The sequence below is a fragment of the Opisthorchis viverrini genome (assembly GCF_000715545.1).
Source record: "Opisthorchis viverrini unplaced genomic scaffold opera_v5_830, whole genome shotgun sequence".
Classification (NCBI taxonomy): Eukaryota; Metazoa; Platyhelminthes; class Trematoda; order Opisthorchiida; family Opisthorchiidae; genus Opisthorchis; species Opisthorchis viverrini.
This window is the reverse complement of record NW_008752524.1, coordinates 12,695-26,725: the sequence shown is the minus strand read 5'-3', so window position 1 is coordinate 26,725 and position 14,031 is coordinate 12,695. Positions and strand designations below refer to the sequence as shown.

General features: G+C 42.2%; 1 protein-coding gene across 1 annotated transcript; it reads left to right on the top strand.

The window, feature by feature from the left end:
- Window positions 1–2,347: 2,347 nt before the first annotated feature.
- On the top strand, window positions 2,348–12,396 carry T265_12097 (hypothetical protein; the record flags this gene model as incomplete). The annotated part of the gene is made up of 11 exons (XM_009179069.1): window positions 2,348–2,515; window positions 3,322–3,479; window positions 4,491–4,572; window positions 5,333–5,412; window positions 5,898–5,973; window positions 6,785–6,917; window positions 7,731–7,852; window positions 9,064–9,153; window positions 9,933–10,010; window positions 10,783–10,896; window positions 12,295–12,396. 11 exons carry the CDS (start codon window positions 2,348–2,350, stop codon window positions 12,394–12,396), a joined length of 1,203 nt encoding a protein of 400 aa, XP_009177333.1.
- Window positions 12,397–14,031: the final 1,635 nt, after the last annotated feature.

Genomic DNA, 14,031 nt, shown 5'->3' with positions numbered 1-14,031 from the left:
CGCAATTGGCTTAGGAGCTCAGGATGATTAAGTGGTTGAGGTTTCAAATCACTGGCTGTGTTTCGAATCCAGCCTTTTATGCATCTTTATGCGAATAATTTCAAACCTGTTTTAAATAACATGTCATTAGACGAAACCCTCCACTAGATCGGTCCAGTGGTTGTTCCTTTACCCGGACACTGAACAACCACGTAACTATCTGGCAAAGAACTGCTGAGCAGTATCGCGATTAGATCTCAGTCAGACTGGATAAAGCGCCAATCATCCTTCTCTCACAGAAACCAAATCACATAGTCACATAGTGCTGACAGGCTCCTCGAGTGACAAATTATCAGGGGAATGCTTCAGTCATCTTATAAACCTAGGCTACCTTTGATCTACATATGGATTGCTGGTAGTATGATGAGGTGGGGGCAGTCCCAACTGAGATTGCATCCAATCAGTAAAACCTGTCTATACCACCAAGCATTTCACGAATCTCCAGGAAGATTCAACCCGCAAATTTCCGAAGACCGAACAATTTGATTGCTGTTAATATGTTTACCGATGCCGACCATGTAGCTTAAATCTTCATGAATCCTGGTCCTCAGCAGCTCAAAATAAGTTTATTGACACACTACACTTAATGTGAGGGTCCAAAGTGTTCACATATTTGAAGAATTCGCTAAACTGATCCCGTTGCAATACATCTGCGTAAAGCCAGAAAACCCCTGATGAACACTCAAATCTGTTTAAGGCTTTCTCGTCAAAGTGCCCCATGTGCATTTGGCCACAAATCGGGGATATTGGTGATCACATCACCGAACGCTGCTCCTGAGAGTATATATTTGATTGGAGTGGTTCTTTGGGGTTGATTTTCGAGGAACTGACTGCGCCACAGCGCCCAAGTTTTGAAACAAGACTCACCGATAAGGAACACATCGAAGAAGGAGCATCGCCCACTCTTGAACTGAACTGAATCCAGGCTTCCGGACCAGCGTTGGTAGGACGCGCATCAAAGTATGCTTTTCCTTTACAGGTTGACTGTCTCAGCGTCCTACTGGCAACCGGATTTTTCTGGCTTTCACGGTGTTTTACCTAATGCGATCTTCGTGTTGTTTGAAAGTCTCAGTAGGTTTAGGGCATTCGCGAATAAGTTTCAGGTATCCGGTCATCGTTACACCGGATTTCTCGAGTGTTTATTCCATCTGAATGCAAGTCAGTGAATTGGGTCAGTCATACTGAAAATTAAGAGTCTCTATTCTCTAGACCTGTCGCATTCATCAATCTAGATTTCCCATTCCGCTGAAAGCATGCAGACAACCAGCAGCAGAAACCGGGGTGGGGGCGGAACAGTCTGTGGATGGTTGTCCTGGTTGTTGAAAAGTTCACGTTTTGCACGAATCCGTGAAAATCAAATTGTTATTGAAAAAACATCGATTCAGTTCACTTCCAGACGCCCACACACCAAGCAGTCTCTCATGTTCGGGTGAGCTTTTAGAAATCTAAAGTGTATTTTCATCAATACAAAGACTATTATTGGGGCATCAATACTAATCTCAGTTTATATGGGTTGACCATCAATTCCCGATCAAAACACTATAAAAGAAAATTTTGCCATGCGCACCCTCAATTTGGAAAATTAAGGAATGAGGTCACGGTAAGTGACGAAATTACGGAGCAACCTTCTATTAAATTGAAAGAGCCCATAAAATGAGTTTCATGAACTTGTATTTGATGTACGCTAAAACCATAGAGAAAGTAAGTTCCTCGGTGAAAAGCTTTGCGTGACTTCGGTGTCACTCACTTAGGTCAACCAGAAGTGTCTGGAAACCGACGATTTACGCAGTAAGTAAATACCAAGCCTTTCAGAAGTTTACATTCTGAGTCCAATCAGTTTGGCAAGCCTTATCTTGAAAACTTAAATGTGCCGAATACACAGTTCCACTATGACCTTTTAGTATTAAACATTGTTTCAATGTCCCCATGGATCAAAGTTTTCAGTAAAGCTACTCATAATCCAGCCGCTAGGTGAAACCAGTTTGCAGACTCAGTTAGCTGCTCAGTACTCTCTGAAGCACACATCCGCTTAATCAAATGATCCACATTTGTGTTGGAAAACACCACAAATCATCAATATGCATAGATTGTTGAAAAAAACTTTGACCAATGTATCATCCATTGAACAAGCTGATCAAGATGGTTGACCGTACCCGATTAGCACACACATTGTACCGCATACGTGTTAGATAATTGGTGGATATTTTTTTCACACCATCCTCGTACATTTGTTAGGCAAAGTTCAAATGACAGGAAACGCACAGTATAAAATGCCAGGCACAAGGAGCTTCAAGTAAGCCGGGATATCATGCGTCGTTGTTCGATTCTTGTCACGTTCCTGTTCTGCATTGATCACGTTGCATTTTTGGACGGCGTCAGTGTCCACAATTGGTCATCCATATTTAACAACCAGCCGTCAAAGAACTGGGTTTTCCTGGTCGCTGGTACCAACACCTGGGAAAATTATCGACATCAGGTAGGTTTCCGTTGGTTTTTACGGGTTTAAGTCTCAAATGATCACCTATATCCTTCAGGAAAGGGTTTTCTTGTCGGCAAACGATATTATGTTTTGGGTGGAGTCGATTCTCCGGTTCTAATAATTTCAGATATTACGTTAATCGGTACTGCGATTCACGTTGGATAGGTGGTAGCTTGGATGGATTTAGCTTCATCATATTAGAGGAACCCCCACGGGCCCAGAAGTCCCGTAGCATACTGTGACCTGCTGTATAAACCTGGTATCAGAAAACTCAGCAAAAACTACTGACGTACCAACAACATTGGCTGTCATGGCCACGCTAGACAATGTGAGCGGATAAATCTATAGTACTTGGTGAGATCAAGTATTTGTAATATACATATCTAAACAAATCTATGTTGGTCAAATTCGTTCGTCCGCTCGTCTACAACTTGCATGGGGTTTTACGAGAATCGTATTTGAAAATGTTACACAAAATCAATGCGTGTGTATCCATTCCTAAGATCCAGTGGGGTAATAATTTACTGCCACTGAGTTTTGCCACAATGTGACTATTTATATAGCACACACGCGAACGCCAGATTCGGACGTATTTTCTAAGCCAAACGATACCAATATTGTACAGCTTCAGTGAGGAGGTCGTTGTTCGGACGCCTGACTGAACTGGGCACTTTGTTCCACTCCAACCCTAACAGAATAGAATCCTGCTTCCCGTTCTTGGGATAATGCTTCCGAATGCTGTTTGAAGAACTGATACTCTACCAGGTATGGATTATCTTACACACTTTTCTGAACACCTATAGGCTCCATGCACCACTCTGCCTGTTGTCGTAAATTCACGTGTTATTTGTGTTCTGATTCAGGCGGACGTTTTTCACGCGTATCAGGTCGTGCGTAAAAACAATGTTCCACCGGAAAATATAATTACCTTCGCCTACGACGATATTGCAAACAATCCCAGGTAAACATTGCGTACAATTTTCGCTATTTGTTGAAAAGTAAAGTCTAGAAGCGCGCAATGTTGTCTGGATTTAACACGTCTTGTGGTTTTGCCGTCATAGCAGATTTCCTTTGGTTGATGCGTTTTCATGACCGTAGACGCCATAGAACCCTGATGCAACCAGCACATGTTGATGGTATTCATTTTAACGACGATGTTGATAATGATATGTAATATTTGAGCGCTCGTTTGCGTAGTTTAAAATGAATCACATTGATCCCTAGATTACGATTTAGTTATATTGATGCTGCTGCTGCTGATGATGATGATATTGATGATCAGGATGATTACGACGATTCGAATGATCATCAGGATGATGATAATGATGGTGGTGATGATCAGGATGATGGTGAGTATACTGATGAGGATCATGATGATGAGGATGATCAGGATGGTTCCGATAATCCTGATGACGATGAGGATGATGATGATGATCAGGTTGATGATCATCAGGATGATGATGGTGATGATGATGATGATGGTGATGATCAGGATGATGATGATGATGATGATGAGAATGATATGGCCTCGCTTTATTTGTAAGTAAACTGAACGTAATCACATTGCTATCTAGATGTTTTAGCACATCAAACGGCTATTGATGTGGAACAAATAGTGAGCCGACAATCTAGAAAGCTAAACATTTTCTAAAGCGGCCAAAGTGGAGGAAAATCTCTGAATGTGAAGTTACCGAAACGGATTACATTTTCATAACAAATTTGTAATTTTCTCTGTCGTGCACTCTACGGGGATCATTGGAGGTTACCTAAATTATTTCTGCTTAAAGAATTATTAGTCACACCCAATCGAAAGTGTGACAGAGGTTGCACGCATTTTCGGGAAAATGTATTCGAAAAGAAGCACGGGAACCAAATTTCAGCAGCATTTATGAACCTTACATTTCTTCTTTTCCGACCTACATGTTAAGTTCTCTCAAAAGACCCACTGCCAGTTTTCATTCTTTAATTCCAGAAATCCGTTTAAAGGCCAAGTGTTCAATGACTACAATCACCTAGATGTCTACAGGGATGTGGTAATTGACTACCGTGGAAAAGTAAGCCCGTGTTCCGGTGCGAAGCAATCAAGTAAATTCCCGCATCAGTTCACCGTGTAACACAAGACGCAATTAAAATGAGACTGCGGATCAAAACAGAATAAAACCACAGGGCAGATTAATCAGTTTTACTATATTAAAGAATGGTCAATCCACTTGAACGAACACTAGCCATAAGGTAATAGAGAACGCTGGGGCAGCGCATGACCGAGTTCAACTTTCTGCTTTCGGATTCTCCGGTAGGCTAGCGTTGTTATCAAAAGAACCATGAAAAGTACACGAGGATCAACAGTGCCCGACTGGCTTTCTCCGAGGAAATATCCTGTGATATCCCGGGCCAGTACATTCAGCCAAAGACTATCATAAATAAGAGATGCTCCACCGTGATTCTGTTGACTGCTGATGGATGATACTCACTTAACATAGCGGCTATTTCTCACGTATGTGTATGTTGCATTCCTTAGCCACTGAGGTAGAGATGAGGGCTACTTGATAGGGCTTCCTCGTAGTCCATGATCAACTGAAATACTAACACTAGGCCCGAGGAGCAATGCCATGCTTGGCAAACCGACCAACAATTGAATTCTTCAATTTTCAGCATACAGCGACCATCGCGGAAATAAAAGAAACGAAGATGGCGACCAGATCCTAGAGTTCAGTTATTTCTTAGGGTGAAAGTTGATGGTCACTGGGAAGAGAGTGGGTGTCAGGAACACCATTGTCACAGGAATAATTGGTCATGCATTTTCATCCGTTTTAGGATGTCACACGGGATAATTTCGTGAAAGTGCTGAGAGGCGATAAGACACTTGAAGCCAACGAGAAGAAGGTGCTGAAAAGGTGAGTTTCTGCGGAAGGTTCGCCTCATCTTGGTTATAATATTTTCCCTCATTAGTGTATGCATTATGTAGATATTTTATGTAACAGATGTAGTCATGCTAACAAAAGCGTGATTCTGAAAGAGCTGGATGTGACTGTTCCAACGACAAAATGATCAGACTAGCTTAAGTGGAAAACTGCTTCCAACGACTTTCATGCATTCAAAACCATAAGTGCTACTTCATCCCGTGATACAAGTATTAACCAACAGACGTGTGAAGAATCGACGTTCCATTCCCGTATTTATGGGGCCATACAAGTAACAGACAAGTGGAAGTTAATTTAAATAATAAGTATATCCAGCAGCGTGTACAAAACAATATTCCGAACTACGTGTTCGCTATGCTTCTAATTGCCGCTGGTTTTTGTTGTGCTTTTCTATGCGCGACAGCGCCACCCAATGAGCTCCTCTTCAAGACCACCTCAACCTTTCTTCCTACTAACAGCGGTCCCGATGACAACGTGTTCATCTTCTTCTCTGGCCATGGTTCGACTTCCCTTATTGCCTTCATGGGAGAATATGTAAGTTCAGTTAATTTTGGTAACCACGGTTTTAGCGTGCTGTTATGTAATCGGACGCTAAATAGTGGACGGATTGAAGCGGCTTACGTAAACATGTTGGTGCAATGACATTGGCAGATATTTCTAAAAAGAAGTTCATAGTTGAGCTGTTCGACATCTCAACCGAAAAATTGAACACAAGCTACGGTTTTCTTACGTCCATCTGAAGATTGACTTATTTAACACGCTGGACACCATTGTTAATGCGTGCATTCCGAGGCATTCCAATTTGTTAGGTCTCGTCAAGGTGCTTTAAATGACACCCTCATATAGGTTTTGTTTTACGAAGTTTAAGGTCGTTCGACCCACATGATTTTGCGTTCGATCAATTCAGACTGCTGACCAGACGTAGATATCGTAAACGAAGAAGCTGATCGTATACGGTCACTAGTTGGGCGTGGATGATCCGAAGAACGCGTCAGCCGAATTCTTCCTGACAAGACAACATACTGCTTCTCGCCTATGGAGCGACAGCACGCATGTTTAATAGTACTAAGTTTTGTGTTTATGTATGAGAAACCAGTCTGTGATGGGAAGCCGAGAGGCAATGTACAACTATTCCATTCTTATGTGGAATAATCAGTCGTGCGCTTGATAGATGCAAGGTGTAACCGTTCGGCCACGAGCGACCAACCAACAGCCTAATTTACCCGCACTAACTCGGGACCTAACGTGGCTCAATCTTCAACCAAGGAATCCACATCACTGGTGACTGACTCATTCAGTGACTCATCGCGAGCTCACGAGAAATTTTCTTCTTATTTTGCGACAGCTGCATGCCATGGAGTTGAACGATACCCTCGCCTACATGCATTCAAAGAAAAAGTTCAACAAATTGGTGCTGTACACGGAGGCTTGCAAATCTGGCTCTATGTTTAAGGATGTTCTTCCTTCAAATATGGGAAGTGAGTGGGATATATTTCTAGCTGATTCTTGCATGAATCTTTTGAAATAGCATTCAGAATGTCAATCACATATATGGTTTGTGAACGGCGTTGACGGATTATACAGAACGAATTTCCAATCTTGGATTATGCTTGTTCACTTCGCGATCTTTGTGTGGAAATTACCCATGACTCTACTCCAGAAGCGTTTAGCCGATGATAGCCTCCATGGCTTTCGTTGCTGAACTAGTTTCATATGGGTGGAGAAAATCATTGTGATATTTTGGTGCCCTATGCAGCAACCACCAATGCCAAGTAGGTAACTTCATTGTAAGTTATAAATGGATTGTGGGTCTTTTATAAAAATTACACTTCAACCCATCAACCAACAGGTCCAATGATTGTGGCGAGACTACCTTTGACCGTTCACGACAGTGGTCTTTTTGGGCGGGAGAGTTTACCGTAAAATAATGATTATAAATTCACACACTTGTTTGATTTTGACGGGCTGAGCCAAAGAATCCCAGAAAAATTGTCTCATTTATGAGAGTGTTTAGCAACTTCCACCGAGTCTGGGTTCAAGTCTAGATTAAGTTTTACGAAATGTCAAGGATTGCGCCTACCTGATTCGCCGCAATGAGCACGAAAATCATTCTGTTCTGTCAATGAAATGTCAGCGACCTTCTGAGTAGTGTGTTAGTTCTAGACGTCTTGCATCATCATTATTTCTGTGAGTCACAGGATCCGTTCGTCGATAATTTACCCCACCATCCAACACAGCCTTAAAATTGACGCATCCTATATATTCTGTTGTCTGAACCCCTAAACCTGCAGTCTACGTGATTACCTCAGCCACTGAAGTTGAAGATTCCTGCGCTGCTTTTTGTGTGGACTCGAAAATCGATGTTTGTCTGGCGAACGAATTCTCGTATGAATGGATTGCAGATTCGGAACGGGTAAGATTTAGCAAAAGTGTCGCAGACATGCCTGTCAGTTGTGGATGGGTTGTCCGGAAATATTCAGCAGCCAGTGGTAGTCCAGTTGATTCTTCGAACCCTTTATTTTTGTTTTCAATCATGAAGAGGAATTATCGCAATTCAGTAGCCATGGCCGACCGGTGGCCCCAAAATGTTCAAACCGTTTATGTATGTACCGAAATTTCTCACTATCCTCCCAACCAGGTTCGCCTCTGATCTTGCGGAGGGATATGAATGTGACAAACATAAGTCTGGGTGCTATCAGTAAAATTCGCCCTCTATGATAGAGAACGTCCGATTTCCACCGTTACTGGTTGAAAAGAAGCCGCGAATCATGTCCTTGAATCGATGTTATTGTAGTTCTCGTTATCATTTTTGGGTTAGATCGCCTAGGTAATTGACTGGAGCTGTAGGCTCATCGGAATGATTGTGGTAGGCCAGCACCAAGTCCATTCCTCGTCCGTTTTGATTCTTCTCTTGCGAATATGGCTTAATATGGATTTTGAATGCACGCAGGGTGGCGTCAGTGTTGAACACGGATGTTGACAGTGATGACGTTGATGATGGTGATTACGATGCTGAGGATGATAACGATGATGATGATGATGATGATGCTAGTGGCTCTCCTAAACGTCTTCGCCTCAATATATCTGTCGAAATGAACCAATATTGCAGTGGCGTTCATGCTGTCAGTTTGTATCCAGATTGTCTGACTGGATCTTGTATGTGTGGGGAAGCACAAGTGTATGCCCCAGGCTAGCCCCAATTTCCCCTCCCGTTCAACAATCCATTGATTTTCCACTTCAAATAATTTTAGTGCTTGTACGGCAGTGAATCATCATTGTTTTCCTCTGTTGTTGCTCTCGATGTAGATGACGATGATGACGATGATGATGATGATGATGATGATGATGATGATGACGATGATGATTCGGATGAAGGTGATAATGATTCCGATGATGATGACGATGATGGGGATCAGAAGATATGTTGTATGTGCATGTATGGTGTTCAGGAACAGCAGAGGGATCACTAAATTACCAGTGGTACGTGTCGTTCCATACCTTGGTTGTCTCAACTCTAGTGGTGGTTTCACGCTTTTGCCCACACTGGATCCCCCCAAAGTTGCGTAAGCTGTTCTGTCTGATTCACATCGCTCCCCTTTGTCATTATTCTTCACCCGCGCGCAGAATGACATCAAAAAGCGTACACTGAAGGAACAGTACACGGCGGTGAAAAGGAGGACGTTGTTAAGTCACGTGATGAAATACGGTGACATGGTGAGTAATAAAACTCCACGGAGATATTCATTTGGGTCACTTGTGAAAAGTGAAACTGTCATAAAAATCAGTGTATTTATCGAGATGAGAGTTGTATATCGTTATCTGTGAAAGGCGGCGGTCACGGGTAAAAATACGTGATTAGGAACTTTAGGTTCCATAGACGAAGTTCGGCAAAGTTGCTAGTCCAGGCATCTAGATACCGAAGCCTAGCCAATGTCACCTTTAGAATAACCAAGCAATAGCTTTGGTTGTCTAATGTTTCATACGTTTGTCTGCTACAGTATAAGGAAGTCGATTCTATATTAATAAATTACAAGTAGCTCAAAGGAAGAATAGTTTTACACGATGACTGGAACTTTCATCTGAAATGTTGACACTCGACGATCCAGTAAATAAGTGGCCACGTGATGTGGATTTCCGTGACTGATCGATAAGTGAAGCTGTGTGCTGTCCAAGTGAAAGTCAATCACACGGCTGATCAGTCACTCGTGACTGACCGCATGGTTGCCGGTTAGTAGTTGGCTACCTTGGATTTGAACGAGCAATCGCAAAAGATAATACTAGGGATTCGGTGAATATCAATGACTGTGGACACTGATATTTCTGGGACGTATTCGGAACTGATGTTTATTGATCTACAGGATATTTTGACACTAGCACGTGAGTAATAAGGTGGGAAACTACGGTCTCATGATGTGCCGCATCTTGATTGTAAGAAAAACACCCTCCCTTGGTTGAAACTCGACCGATAACTGTCTGTTTATTGTACGTTTCAGAGGATGGAAAGTCTCCCAGTTGGAAAGTTCCAAGGTCATTATGATCTACTGAAGCATCGCAATAACGGAAATTTGGTAGTACGTGCTAAGCGCAATTTTCGGTAATTTGAAATGCATATGGGACAGTTATCACATACGCATTGGATAATTAAATTAATAGATAGATAGATAGATAGATAGATAGATAGATAGATAGATAGATAGATAGATAGATAGATAGATAGATAGATAGATAGATAGATAGATAGATAGATAGATAGATAGATAGATAGATAGATAGATAGATAGATAGATAGATAGATAGATAGATAGATAGATAGATAGATAGATAGATAGATAGATAGATAGATAGATAGATAGATAGATAGATAGATAGATAGATAGATAGATAGATAGATAGATAGATAGATAGATAGATAGATAGATAGATAGATAGATAGATAGATAGATAGATAGATAGATAGATAGATAGATAGATAGATAGATAGATAGATAGATAGATAGATAGATAGATAGATAGATAGATAGATAGATAGATAGATAGATAGATAGATAGATAGATAGATAGATAGATAGATAGATAGATAGATAGATAGATAGATAGATAGATAGATAGATAGATAGATAGATAGATAGATAGATAGATAGATAGCATTTTAGGTAAGAGTCTCTTTGTGTGGTAAAGAATGGTTATGGAGGATACATAGGAGCAGGTAAAAGTCATCAGTCCAATATTTTATTGGTCGTTCCTTGACGCCACCCATAAATCTAACGTGATTCGTTTAGATGTGCGAGAAATCTTTTTGGTGTATCTATAATCTTCCACAATTATTCTCTTCGCATCTGTCAGCTTGACCACATCGTAGGGGAAATGTTTCGCGACATCGACGTGGATGTGACAACCCACCATAAGCCAACGATAAAGGGTTTATCCAAGAGGGATGAGCTCATGTGTTTCAAGGCAGTATTCGATCAATTTCGGGCGCACTGCTTCACAATCCAGCAGGCAAGTTGATCTCGTGATGCAATAATTACTGGCCAGCCAATCTGCCTGAACTCGTTAGTTTTGTTAGTCTAAAGCGCACAATTTCGCGGAAAATTTACCGAACAAATGGATGGCCGCTGTGGAGAAAGCCGGAACAATCGGTAAAACTAAACTATAGAAAGACGAGCCCAAGATTATACCCATGACTAATGCTCTCGGGTCAGTTCATATGAATATCTCCGGTTTACTTTCAGTGTGTATCGCGGTTGCAATGTTTTGATAACCTCTGGGGATTCCGTGCACGGTGGTACAAATTCCGCTTTTTTAATCAACGAGACCTTTTTTACAAAACTCATTCAGTTCTACCTGCAAGTAGTTCGCTTGAAAATTCAACGGATGTCCAGCTGCGGCGCCGTGGGACTTAATGTGGTTCGACCCTCTGGACTACCGGTATTCTGCTCTTCAACACCGCTTACTTAGAGGAGGAGTTCTGCAATACTGTCACTGTTTAGAATTGATCAGAATTATAATTGAACCCAGATACTTCCCTGTACGGACGATTAACTCATATAACTTTGGTGGATTATCAACAAATCATGTTGCCTGAGTGATTCTAAAATTCCTAAAACCGTCTCGATCTGTTTTCCTACATTTCCCACATTCATGTTCGATAGCTTTTGTGACCAGAATTCTATTCTTTCATTGGGGTTCATCATGTAGGCGTCCATCCTTAGATCCCATCAGCCATGTGTTCCGGATGATCACTTGGTTGAAGCGAACTATCTTTGGGGTTACACGTTTGTCCCCTGTCGAAACCAAATTTGTATGTAAAAATGGAGCATCCGTCAAAATCTGTCCAGTTCAAAATGCGTCTACTTGATGAGCCCCGAAACGGGAGAGGTATTTTGTTTCGTAGAGTTCTCACAGTTTCATTCATCTGCCACGTATTCGAGAAAATTCGCATGTTCTCCGCTAGCAATGAAGCAGTTCACTTCAGTACGATTCCCTTAGTCGAAATTTAGATGTGCGGATACTCGCCAGCACCTCTTATAAGTAACTTTTTTCTAATATCGGGCCCAGTATCCGCGCGACCTTCAGTGTGCCTCACTCACAATCTTCCCCAATCTTTAGCATCATGGTTGGTACATTGTCTTGAGAATGCTGATCTCTGTCGGTGTTAGTTTGGGTGAACCTTGTGTAAACAAATATTCCTGCTTCATTGGAAGCATTGTCAGGGATTGGTGNGCATTGTTAGGGATTGGTGCAAACCTGTGTGGGACGTGCCTAGTCCTGGTCCCGTAGTACTCGTCCTGACTATTTCATTTGCATCCTTGGACTGACATCCCCGCTGAGATTCTGTTATGTTTCTGTCTTCAGGTCCCAGAGGTAGCCAAGCACACAACTCATCTAATGGATTTGTGCAAAGCCGGGTACAATCCCGAAATGCTCATCGAGTCTGTCCGCAACGTCTGTTCCTAACGGGCACACATCGTGTTCTGTGATTTTGCCAAAATAAACCGTATTCCAGCTGGTCCATATCGTGTTTTGCCATCGTCACGAAGCGTGAGTTGTGTTTTTCCATCAAGCATTCGGTAAAAACCGAAAGCATTTAGGTAAAACCGTCGGGATTCTCAGGACTTGTGGACTCATCAAGACGCCTCCACATGTCTGACGCACCAGTGCACGTTAGGATGAACGAGAATAGGCCGGTTGGCCGACACAGTTGGAGCAGTTTTGTGTTATCTGTCGACGGAAACAATGCCCCATTTTCAGTGTTTCTCGTGGTCACTCAAACCGAAACAATGCCTTTCAGTGTTTCTCGTGGTCACTCAAACCGTGCTAGAGGCGCATCATCAAACTTAGCCACATCGACTTTGAATATGTTCATTCACAGTCCTTTGAAACTTCATCGGATATTTAGATGAGGTCCTCGGGAAGGCCTTAGGTTCTCAAACAATCAGACTGGTTACCAGTGTTTCGGAATTGTCTATTTGGCAGTTGTTCTGCTACCACATTGTAAGCCTGATGTTGTTGTATCGGATTCATCAACCGGTCGATGTTCATGTGCGTGGGACGGGACGGGCCGACTTTAAGACAGATGTATCTTGTCCAAAATCATTATCCAATTACTCCAGAGTGGGCGTTTTGGGTACGCAGTAGGATGAGTAGTATAGCGCGGAAATCAGCACAATGGATAGACCGATTTCCGGGGTGGACTTGAGAAGCGTTAGAACTTGAGTGCAAAGAAGTCTGGTACTGGCTTCAAGGCTCAGCCGGGGCACTTAGACAAGTAATGCGAATTTGTTCTGATGTCATCTGGGGAGACGGTGTGACATATAAGTTCCGCACCTATATCGGTATAACCAGAGGAACTAGAAATCCAGAATACAGCACAGCGTAACAAGTAATACGAATGTATTCGAATTGGCGATATATATATACATGACCTTGAGTATTGAAACAATAGAAAAGTAAATAGAGCAGTGAATAGAGCGTAAATCATGTTCATCACACCCCCACGCCTTGAATGAGTGTGTGGATGTTAATAGTTCAGTGGTTTCGGGCAATGGAAAATGGAAGTTGATCACAGGTGGTGTGTTCTTCAAATATAACGCTTTGTTCGGACACCATAAGATAAGCTACGAAGCACTCGTTAGTATTTGATACAGCATGAGTGCCTTAAACAGACTGAACTCCAATATTGACCTCCATATTTTCAACATGTCCCCGACGAGAATTAATTTCCGCGCACTCAATCACTTGCATGTAATAAGGGATTAGATTATTGCAGTATCCGTGGTTGATCTAAAGTGGGAAAAGTGGTTAACATGGCTCATCTAGGCTTCGGATATTGCGTGTGACCCAGACGAACAAAAAGACATGCGTGTAAATTGTCATAGAACGTTCGCAAAAGTGAGCGCCCTATTCTCCCGGTCCTCCGCCTTGACAGATAGTTGTCAGAATTTGGAACGTAAGCCCAACACCGTGAAACACCTGGAGTGCTAGGACGAATCCAGAATGTGAACAACCAGAGGGAAAGCTGCAACCCGATGTACGGTCCGTTCATTCAACGACAACTCGGAGTTCGTTGACACTGTTGGGAAGTAAGTTAGT